Source organism: Mya arenaria, chromosome 17 (assembly GCF_026914265.1).
Source record: "Mya arenaria isolate MELC-2E11 chromosome 17, ASM2691426v1".
NCBI lineage: Eukaryota > Metazoa > Mollusca > Bivalvia > Myida > Myidae > Mya > Mya arenaria.
In genome coordinates this window covers 21,089,884-21,101,763 of record NC_069138.1, presented here as the reverse complement: position 1 = coordinate 21,101,763, position 11,880 = coordinate 21,089,884, and the positions used below count along the sequence as shown (strand labels likewise).

Genomic DNA, 11,880 nt, shown 5'->3' with positions numbered 1-11,880 from the left:
CAATTTGAAACATTAAGGAGATACGCTATAGTTAGGTCCCTTGAAAGGAATTTATCCTACATATGTATGACCTTTAAGTATATCATGTTTGTATATCAGCAAGGCATAGTAACTACAGCTGTAGTTCATATCGATTAACGCACCCCTATCAGGCTAATACCTTAACTGACGTTTACGAAATTTGAAAACATTAACAAAAGAGAGTTATTGTGTGACCTTTCATGTGTGCCACTATTTGCTTGAGATAAATCAATCGAAACACATCAATATCAAAACAAAAACGAAAGTAGGGTTTTTCCATTCAGAATACATGAAATGCATAAACTTTAAGGACACGTAGTTTAAAAATGGCTGGAGTGGAAGGTTTGAAACACTTATTTTGTTCTTTTTTCATATCATTGACCATGTTTTTATACTAATCCAACAACATACTTGTATTCAATAATATTTAGTTTTATTGTTGATACATTCGACTTTTATTCAAAAAAACTTTTAAATACGTTTTATTGTCGAATATGAGATATTTTTAGAACACATTGCGTTTTGATTAAAACATACTATTGTTGAATTTGATTATGTTCAAACTAACTATGTAATGTACGATTGAGAAACACAAACGAATTTCTTTTGTTTTATATAGATATGTTTAATGCATTCATTTTATGTTTGTGCCTGCAGTTGTTCTTGTATTTTGTATTTGAAAACGAAAGCAGTGTTTTCCATTCACCTTATCTGAAATGTATAGTGGAGACGTAGTTTAAACATGGCTGCAGTGGAAGGTTTGCACTATGTACATGATACTTTTACGTAAACTTAGTCGTTCTGAGCATAATTTAGCCATTGTGTTATTATCAACAGTAGATAATCGGGTTAAGGGCCGACCACAGTGTAAAAGTGGGTGGGAAAGGTCAACACATAAAGCGTTACAAAAAAAATGTTTTAGTTAGTTTTTAAGAACGATCTTTTTTAGGAGTAAAACATTTATTCTTGGTGACATGTTTTGTGGGAGTAGCATTCACATTTATTTCGGAAAAATCGACATTATTACTTTGATTTTATGTCAAAATGACCGAGACTACCTAATCAACAATACCCTGAGAGTTGTTGATGACATATTTTATCAAGGACGAAAGTTATTCAAAAAAAGGAAAGACAGTCGAAAAAAATCAGTTCCTGGATTCAAAACTGCAAATATCTTTTTTTTTTAAATAGCCTCAATACGTTGTTGATTGTGTAGTTCCGATGAATTTGACTCATAAACATCTTCATTTTGTATTAAGACATTTCCGGTAAAACGTAAATGCTTTTTGATTGGAAATCTTATAAAATCTTTTTTCGTAAAAAAAGTTCAACTCTTAATTTCAGCCTTACATGTTGCAACGGATATATGAATTACGCCTGCTAAATAATGAACCTCAAAACTAAATAAAAAATATTTTTTTAAACATTTTAAATTTTGGTCGGCCCTTAACTGTCAGATGCATAACAGGGCGTATTTAAGACCTCTTGATTAAAATATTCTTATTAATCCTTATCTGAAGCTTATAGTGTAGTGTATGTCTAAACACCTAAACCAAATATAATGACATATAAAGAGAATCATGAGTATAATCTATGTTAACAATAGCATACTGTATGATTATAATACAGTGGAAATAACAGAACGCAAATCAAGGCGTTACTGACACGTAAATGAAAGACAAACAGAGTGTCAATTAAAGTGTTTTATCATTTTTTTGCTGAAAAAGTCCTCTTATGGTATTTAAAATGATCTATAAAAAGTTCTTGATTTTCTTACATTATCGCACTACAAAACCATAAACTTAAATCATAACTTTTTGCCATATTTTGGTCATAAAGCCCTTTTCTTTAAAATACCTTATCCAATTAAGATGACATCGACGCCCGTAAATCTTAGATAAAATGCAAGCTTAATTGCATTAAGTTCAAGCCGAGTCACAATGCAGGCTTAATGGCATAAAGTTCAAGCCGGGTCACAATAAGGCTTAATAGCACAAAGTTCAAGTCGGGTCACAATGCAGGCTGTATGGCATAAAGTTCAAGCCGGGTCACAATGCAGGCTGTATGGCATAAAGTTCAAGCCGGGTCACAATGCAGGTTGTATGGCATAACGTTCAAGCCGGGTCACAATGCAGACTTAACAGCACAAAGTTCAAGCCGGGTCAAAATGCAGGCTGTATGGCATAAAGTTCAAGCCGGGTCACAATGCAGGCTTAGCGGCACAAAGTTCAAGCCGAGTCACAATGCAGGCTGTATGGCATGAAGTTCAAGCCGTGTCCCATTGCATTCTTGATTACATTAAATTGAAACAATGTCAAAATGCAGGTTTAATGGCATAACGTTCAAGCCGGGTCAAAATGCAAACTGTATGGCATAAAGTTCAATACAGGTCACAATGCAGGCTGTATGGCATAAAGTTCAAGACGGGTCACAATGCAGGCTTAATGGCACATAGTTCAAGCCCAGTCAAAATACAGGTTTAAAGGCATAAAGTTCAAGCCGGGTCACAATGCAGACTATATGGCATACAGTTCAAGCCGGGTCACAATGCAGGCTTAATGGCATAAAGTTCAAGACGGGTCACAATGTAGGCAGTATGGCATAAAGTTCAAGGCGTGTCACAATGCAGGCTTAATGGCATACAGTTCAAGCCGTGTCGCAATGCAGGCCTAATAACATTAAGTTCAATCCGAGTCAAAATGCAGGCTTAATGACATAAATTTGAAGTTGAGTCACAATGCAGGCAGTATGGCACAAAGTTCAAGTCGAGTCACAATGCAGGCTTAATGACACAACGCTCAAGCCGGGTCACAATGCAGGCTTAATGGCACAAAGTTCAAGCCGGGTCACAATGCAGGCTTAATGGCATAAAGTTCAAGCCGGGTCACAATGCAGGCTTAATGACACAAAGTTCAAGCCGGGTCACAATGCAGGCTGAATGGCATAAAGTTCAAGCCGGGTCACAATGCAGGCTTAATGGCACAAAGTTCAAGCCGGGTCACAATGCAGGCTGTATGGCATAAAGTTCAAGCCGGGTCACAATGCAGGCTGTATGGCATAAAGTTCAAGCCGGGTCACAATGCAGGCTGTATGGCATAAAGTTCAAGCCGGGTCACAATGCAGGCTGTATGGCATAAAGTTCAAGTCGGGTCACAATGCAGGCTGTATGGCATAAAGTTCAAGCCGGGTCACAATGCAGGCTGTATGGCATAAAGTTCAAGTCGGGTCACAATGCAGGCTGTATGGCATAAAGTTCAAGCCGGGTCACAATGCAGGCTGTATGGCATAAAGTTCAAGCCGGGTCACAATGCAGGCTTAATGGCACAAAGTTCAAGCCGGGTCACAATGCAGGCTGTATGGCATAAAGTTCAAGTCGGGTCACAATGCAGGCTTAATTGCGTAAAGCCCAAGCCGTGTCACAATGCAGGCTGAATGGCATAAAGTTTAAGCCGGGTCACAATGCAGGCTTAATTGCGTAAAGCCCAAGCCGTGTCACAATGCAGGCTGAATGGCATAAAGTTTAAGCCGGGTCACAATGCAGGTGCCTTTCGAGTTAAATCACAAGTACAACATAATCCCGGGTATAGAATATAAAATTATTACACAATACAAGAAAATATATCCTTTAATAAAAATCATCTCAAAGGGATTACAGCGTTATTCTTTCAAACATATACGTATAACAGTACGAATAACTACAATTTGGACATATAATAAACGTCGTATCAAGATGTGTGTCCCGCTAGGAAATATAATAAAACAAATATTTAATTTGACCGTTTTCATTTATACATTTTAATTTGAACCAAAACATCAAACTTGCTCAAAAACTGTTTACTGTGATAACTTGTTTTAAAAGGGATCGTGGGCAACGCCGGCATTACGACTCTTCCAGCAGCGACATCGGCCGCTGATGTTGAAGGTCACTTCGAATGTGTACCCATTGTTTTTAGTGAAATGTTAAATTCATCTTGTTTATTTTAGATGTTGATATTGAGCCAAGGGAAAAAGAATTTGAGAAGGTTAAGGAAAGAAACACAGACTTGTTGATACAAATTGCACAGTTATGTAACAGGTAACATGATAGTTTTACTTTTATCAGTAAACAGTTATTGCAAGTGCAAAGTAACCACTAACATACTAGTAGTAGGAATAGTAAAAGCTAGTAAGGCACGTGCATGTTGACAAGAAAGGCGACATTCTTCTTGTACATATACACGCTTTCCTCGGGATTTTGTAGCAGTCATTATCGTCAACCATTCACTAGACTACTTATACCTAGATGACGGAGATCGAATGGAGATGGAAATCGAATACGCGCTTAAACATTATTCTTTCATATTCTATTACCTTGATGACGTAGTACTCAAAAACAAGTATTGTTTTCCGACCTCTTTATTGGCTCGTTAACGGTGCCTTGTAAATGCAGTTTAATTAGCTGGTTTAACATTTGTTATTTGAAATAAAATACAACGAAGAATAGTTGCAAAAGCATGGTTTCAGTAAGTAAATGTATAACCACATAAGTTCAACTGTTTAGTTTAATCGTATTTTATTGTAAATAATATACACACGTGATAAACATAGTTTCGAGAAACAACATTACCATACAATTGGGTTGGGCCACAATTATGACAACATAAGAAACTTCATTTGAAGGTATTTATCTTAGGATATCCAAATAATATGTAACTGATAATTTGAATCCATTTTCTATTGACACAGTTATGAAAGTCATTGGCGGGGTCCGATTTGTTGTATTAGCGAATGTCATGAGGTTTCATTGGCGGGGTCCGATTTGTTGTATTAGCGAATGTCATGAGGTTTCATTGGCGGGGTCCGATTTGTTGTATTAGCGAATGTCATGAGGTTTCATTGGCGGGGTCCGATTTGTTGTGTTAGCGAATGTCATGAGGTTTTATTGGCGGGGTCCGATTTGTTGTATTAGCGAATGTCATGAGGTTTCATTGGCGGGGTCCGATTTGTTGTGTTAGCGAATGTCATGAGGTTTCATTGGCGGGGTCCGATTTGTTGTATTAGCGAATGTCATGAGGTTTCATTGGCGGGGTCCGATTTGTTGTATTAGCGAATGTCATGAGGTTTTATTGGCGGGGTCCGATTTGTTGTATTAGCGAATGTCATGAGGTTTCATTGGCGGGGTCCGATTTGTTGTGTTAGCGAATGTCATGAGGTTTCATTGGCGGGGTCCGATTTGTTGTGTTAGCGAATGTCATGAGGTTTCATTGGCGGGGTCCGATTTGTTGTGTTAGCGAATGTCATGAGGTTTCATTGGCGGGGTCCGATTTGTTGTGTTAGCGAATGTCATGAGGTTTCATTGGCGGGGTCCGATTTGTTGTATTAGCGAATGTCATGAGGTTTCATTGGCGGGGTCCGATTTGTTGTATTAGCGAATGTCATGAGGTTTCATTGGCGGGGTCCGATTTGTTGTGTTAGCGAATGTCATGAGGTTTCATTGGCGGGGTCCGATTTGTTGTATTAGCGAATGTCATGAGGTTTCATTGGCGGGGTCCGATTTGTTGTATTAGCGAATGTCATGAGGTTTCATTGGCGGGGTCCGATTTGTTGTATTAGCGAATGTCATGAGGTTTCATTGGCGGGGTCCGATTTGTTGTGTTAGCGAATGTCATGAGGTTTCATTGGCGGGGTCCGATTTGTTGTGTTAGCGAATGTCATGAGGTTTCATTGGCGGGGTCCGATTTGTTGTATTAGCGAATGTCATGAGGTTTCATTGGCGGGGTCCGATTTGTTGTGTTAGCGAATGTCATGAGGTTTCATTGGCGGGGTCCGATTTGTTGTATTAGCGAATGTCATGAGGTTTCATTGGCGGGGTCCGATTTGTTGTATTAGCGAATGTCATGAGGTTTCATTGGCGGGGTCCGATTTGTTGTATTAGCGAATGTCATGAGGTTTTAGGTTTTAGACAAAACTTGTCGGGAGAGTAGGTAAATTAACATTTTGATATTTTCAATTTGATGCACAAGAACCTTGTCAAATATGAACAATACAAAATAAATGTTAAAAACGTTACAAATGTTTATTATTTATATACAGGCCAGACCGCACCTATCCAGAAGTGGTGTTTCTTCTTGGGACACCAGGGGCTGGAAAAAGCGCAATGGTAAACACCATGGTTAAGGCCCTCTGTGGAAAGTATTATTCAAAGGCGTTGACAGGAAAAGGACAAGCTCAAACCAAGACGCTTACTCTCCAAAGGTATACTTTCTGCATTCGTAAAACTTCGTTTTAATGGGAAAATTGTATAATTATAGTAGCACAACCTTAATTTCAATATAAAACAGCTTACTCCTATTGTAAACAAAATATATTTTTCTGAAAATACATATATCAGCTAATAATGCAAGTTAACATTTAACTATATGATAACTGCTTGGCATGACCACTTTTACGACTGCCTATGTAAGGTATCATAGATACTTTTTTTCTCTCACCTCAGATAAGTAGATCCAATAATTTAACCATGCTAGAAATTCTTATCTTGCCCGCGGGCGAAGATAAAATGCCCGTATGGAACTCCTTTTCAATAGTCACCACATTTTAATTACCCTTTGCTGAAGACTGTCGTCTGTAGCATCATGGAAATCTTGTCTTGTGGCAATATTTAGAACGCTAATTAATTATTTCTCGCTTCAAATATCACCATAAAACAGTTTTCACGCACCATTCAAGAAAAACTGCTTCACTCTCCTTAGAACTATTTAAAGACCGAATTGACTATAAACATAACCTGATTTACTGCGCGGGTATCCATGACATCCACGAATTATCGCATATCCATACGCAATTATTTTCACTATGTACAAAAGAGTTCCAGCAAAAATACATTTTTACTTAATTTTGTGTAACTGAGGTGGGAGAAAAAGCATCTACCATAGCCGCTTGTGTAAGATAGGTTCATCCCGACCCTCGCGCAGGGTGTTTCGCGGAATGAACCTATCTTACACTCTCGGCCATGAAAGATACGTATATGCTAATAATCCAAACAAAACGTTGACAATACGATTTATGAAGAGAAATATGTTCACTATTGTTTGATTTGATGACGTTCTAAGGACTGCTCACTATATGTAAATCAAATTGAATGCCTCTGAAATATATTTTATTTTTGAGTATTTTGTTTTCGCCCTTCCCTCTTAATATATATTTATAAATGTAAATTAACCATTGATGTAGAGATATGCTTTCTATTTGAATATTCTTGTATTGTTGTTTTGAATCTTGATATTGCCTCGTAACCAAGTCTTTTTAGCTAATGTGGTTGTGTCTGTTGTTTAAAATATGTTATTGAAAGTTAGTTTTTGTCCTTGCAGCTTTGTTCAGTGCGGGATAAAAAAGTACGATATGGAGCCGCTCGAAAAAGATATACTTAAAAAAGGTCTGAGTAAACTGCCAACTATTATAGACGCAGCAGGGAAAGGAGATGAAGATTCGGGCCGTTTAAAGGAGATTCTTAGGGCATACTTTGGAGGTATCAATCATTTTTTCACACCGATGTATTTAAGTATTATTTGATTATAACTTATTCGTTGTTTATTGATATACGATTGGTCATGGCTTTGACATCACTGAAAGTACATTGGTGCATCGCGTCCGATTTTGAAACCTTCAGCTGTCAGCCTATAGACTATTATACTATAACATATGCATTAAATGCCGTATTTTGTAGGTCTTTTTATGTAGTTACTTCGCCGTACAACTGCTGTTGTCATTAAAGATGAATTTAGTAATGTTTCCATTGACTGTACATTGACCATGCCAATGTTTTTTTTGAACTGCTGAAAAACGTTTTTGACAATTCGACTTTTTATTTTGCCCATCGTTGACATATTATTTTATCAATGGATTAGTTAAGTTTATTCCAATTTGTTAGTCGTTTTGTCTCTCAATGAATCATATTACAAAATATATTCATGATTTGTGTTATACAGGCTCCAACTAAACAAATACATTTTATTCATTCTGTTTGTTTACACAGGCTATGTCTCGCCTGGAACCTCGATTCAGTTTTTAGACGATAAGCAAAGCGAACATGGTATTGGATCATTACAAGACCATTTAGAATGTTCCGACGAAAATAAAGTCACAAAGGTGATTTTTGTTGCCAGCTGCCAAGAATCCTTTCCGGGAAACTTGGTGGATTGCCTTCAATCAGTTTTGCGAGAGTATGATGATCGAAGTGGGAAGCCAAAATGTTAGTAAAACGCTTTATGTTATGTCGTGTTGATCAATATATAGTTGTACATCATTATTTATTTTTATTTTATTGCGTATAACAAACAAAAGTATGTGGACTAAAACATCCGTTTATTAAGATTTTCTTTAAAAGCATTTGTGATTTTATTTTATCTAGATCCAGTTGACGTCTTCGTTGTAATAACAAAGTACGATCTGGTTCATGACCAAAAGCTTTATGAGGCACAAACTACGGGAGAAAAGATTGTTACAGAAGAGGTCTTCAAAAAGTTTGAGGCAAAGGTTGCTAACCATTTCAGCATGGAAGGGTCAATGGAAAGCAACTGTTTTCGATGGGTCAGTTATGTTGATGGGCATGGCTCCGACAATCCTTATATTGACAACATTGCACTTAGGTTCATTGAAAAGATGATGCACCTCAGACGGGGTCATGATTATGGGAAACCAACCAAGAAAGCAGCAGCAAGCAAACTTAAATCAAAGAAAGAGTCTAGAGATATGGAAATAGATGGAAATTGGAACGGTGCGATCACATTTGGTGTTGTAGTGGTGATTCTGGCTATCATGATTTACTATTTGCTTACAAAGAGAGCATACTAGAGGATTGCCCTTTTGATTTCCTCGCCAAAAGATGCCAACCGACTATATTGTGGTCAGATTCCGGAAGCCAGATGTAACAAAAATACATTAAACTGACTTGCATGAAATGACAATAAATTGAAATTAGACAACGCATAAACGTTTGACCAAAACTCATAAAAGGTTCATTCATCCTTTATTTACATATGTATTGATCTGAGTTACCTGAATATTTTAAGGATAACACCAGGACAATATATGTGAATGGAATTTTGACAAAGATTCATGACAAAGTGCCATGTTGTTAATTAATCAATAAATACATATACTAATGACTATAAGTAAACATATATACTTTTTTACTATAAAAGTTTTGTTGGAATCTGGTGTCACACACTTAAGTCCCGTTTTACATCAATGCTGTAAGCTGTTTTGCCTTTTTATGTAGACAGGTTAACTTCACCAAAGCAATACGTTTTGTTATGTCACTTGTGCTGTCCATGTATTTGTAATTAGTTAAGTCCATGTAAACTTCATGTATGTACAATCCTTTGTATGAGGTCATGTTTTAAACTGGTTTCATATATTTAAGATACAATTTCATTTTTCGATATGTATATCTTCACCTCTCTAGACTAACTTTCTGTTTGTCCTCGAACCATTCATTACCTAAATAAACCCCAAAGTGTGAAGGTACAATTTGTTATAAAACATTCAGTTTAAAATATAACTGTCTGAGAAGTGTATCCTCGTTAGTTGTTTTATGTCACTACATAGTTTACTTTTAATTGTTTGTATTACATTACATCTAAGTGTTAATCCCATCGTGTTTTCTAATTTTGTTGTTCCATTATTGGGGAGCGGCTAGTGTATTGTACCTAATCCTCAAATTATTATGATGATGTTATTAATTTAAAATTTCTTTTAAATGATGATGTGTGTGTATTTATATATGCACCACCATTTACATATGATATAGTGTTAGGAATCTGTCATATTGTATGTTTTTGCAAATGAAAGAAACATTTGGGTTTGTCATATCGTTTGTTTTTGATATGATAATTATGTGTTAGGAAACTATATATAGCTACCTTATTGTGTTTTTTTTTAACCTGAAAAGAGCGTCTTTAACTCGCGCCTGCGCTTTACCAATACCAGTGCTGAGGGCGCCCTGTTGCCTCTTATCGTAAACAACGCCATATTGGTATATATTTTATTGTTAACATGCTGACGTCATTGCAAAGCACTTTATCTTAATATAATGTCCAATGAAATGTGAAACATTCCTATATCGTGTGATATTCTCGCATTTTCTTTGTTCAATTTTCCAAAAATAAAATGGCTAAAAAAATTATGTAGAATGCATGTTGATCCAGTTTTAGACCACTTATGAGGATAGTGATTTCAGTGACGGAAATAATATTGACATATATTTTATTATCTTTTTGACAACAAATATTACACAATTTTCTGTAAAACGTTTTGAACTTTACATAATTTAAATACATTTGTATGACAAATCTATCGCATGAAGTTTATGTATTTACAGTGTACATTTGAATAAAAAAAAACATATTGTGTATACAATTCACATCATTGTTTCTTTCGTTGAATCTATCTAAGAATATAAAGGCTGTCTAGGGATCAGATATCTAATAAGACCAAAGTTTTAGCACCAAAGAGGATCACTATAACAACAACAAACCAGTTCACCAGTAAATGGAAACAAAATTTAGTTTGGTGATGGATGAACATAAGCAAACACTCTGTTTTAATTATTAAATTATAATGGTTAACATCATATTAGATCATGTATTAACACTGGCAAGCAGCATCTTCATCATCTAATTTGATGTTGTTCCTAATGCGTTTGACATGACGGAAGAAGTGATGAAATTTCAAACTTATTTAGTTTCCGATGCACATATAATTCACACCTATTCTTACTTAACAATTTAAATAAGAAGGACAGATTATATGTCAAAACCATTGTCGAGACAACTTCGAAACACTTGATACTCATAAAGGGTAAACTAGTAACGTTGAAATTATCAAATACAAATATCAAACCCCGCAAAACTCACAAGCACAGTTTTGCAGCCCGGGCCGTGGCTATATGTGCCTACACAGTATTAACATGGCAACAAGCCGAACCATGTCTGCGGATCGGCAACGCCGATGCCCCAACACAGGTATATTTATCAATAACATGACTTTTAAGATCATCGTACGATAGGACAGTATGTACAGTTTACTTGCTGGACAGGATTTCATTCAAACCAGTGTGAAACCATATGTAACCGTTTTAACACATGGGTAGAACATATTATGATCTTGAAAGCAAAGTGCATGACACGAAGCGGAGCCGTGAGCTGACAGTAAAGGAAATAAAAGAGGTCAGCTGCATTTGCCTGAGCCTAAAGCAGTGTGTGTATACCACGTGATAAATTACATCATAAATGCTACGTCGGAAGGCAATATTTTGCTTCGAATGAAAACTTAAAACAAAAATGATTTCACTATTTCTTCACCATTTGCGAGGTAACATAGCGCAGTCTACGCCTCTTAAGGAGCCCCGCCTTCGGTCTTTTACCAGAGTTTGATTAAGAGTTGAGTTTCTTCAAACACATCGACAAACCTTTTCACAATACGGCCGTCTGACGGAGCACTGTCGAAACATTATTTTGGAAACAGGTTTGTCGAAGTGTTTGATTGAACTATTTACCTTATCAAACTTCGGTAATAAAACGAAGGCGGGGCTCTTTAAGCGGCATAAACTGCCCTTTGTTTTATTTAAAATGCTGTAATTAAAGCAAAGTTATCTTTGATTTAAGTCTTCATTTAAAGCAAAATATTGCCTTCCGACGTAGCATATATGACGTCATTTATCACGTGGTATACACACACTGTAAAGAGCGAAGGCCAATCCTGCTGACTGAGGGCAAATAACTCGGCAAATGTGAAATCAACTAAATAAGGAATACTTTGTTACTTAAATATTGCCTATAGTACGAAATGTTGCTTAAAATATTTTTTATACCTCACATT

At 36.4% G+C, this 11,880-nt stretch overlaps 1 protein-coding gene across 2 annotated transcripts; it reads left to right on the top strand.

Moving 5' to 3' along the window:
* The first annotated feature begins 216 nt into the window (after positions 1-216).
* Positions 217-10,423, top strand: LOC128223844 (uncharacterized). 2 transcript variants are annotated; one of them, XM_052933275.1, is made up of 6 exons: positions 217-363; positions 4,006-4,096; positions 6,094-6,255; positions 7,371-7,528; positions 8,036-8,251; positions 8,411-10,423. In XM_052933275.1, the coding sequence occupies exons 1-6, from the start codon at positions 348-350 to the stop codon at positions 8,851-8,853; spliced, it is 1,086 nt and encodes a 361-aa protein (XP_052789235.1). In that variant the 5' UTR covers positions 217-347; the 3' UTR covers positions 8,854-10,423. The 2 variants fall into 2 exon arrangements, with proteins under 2 accessions (XP_052789235.1, XP_052789237.1); XM_052933277.1 differs by lacking the exon at positions 217-363 and adding an exon at positions 749-779.
* The last annotated feature ends 1,457 nt before the right edge of the window (positions 10,424-11,880 follow it).

Bases quoted from the DNA above. Each gene is read 5' to 3' on its own strand.
- LOC128223844 (XM_052933275.1), top strand. The intron at 7,529-8,035 runs GTATCAATCATT...TTGTTTACACAG, and splicing joins TCTTAGGGCATACTTTGGAG to GCTATGTCTCGCCTGGAACC. The intron at 8,252-8,410 runs GTTAGTAAAACG...TATTTTATCTAG, and splicing joins TCGAAGTGGGAAGCCAAAAT to ATCCAGTTGACGTCTTCGTT.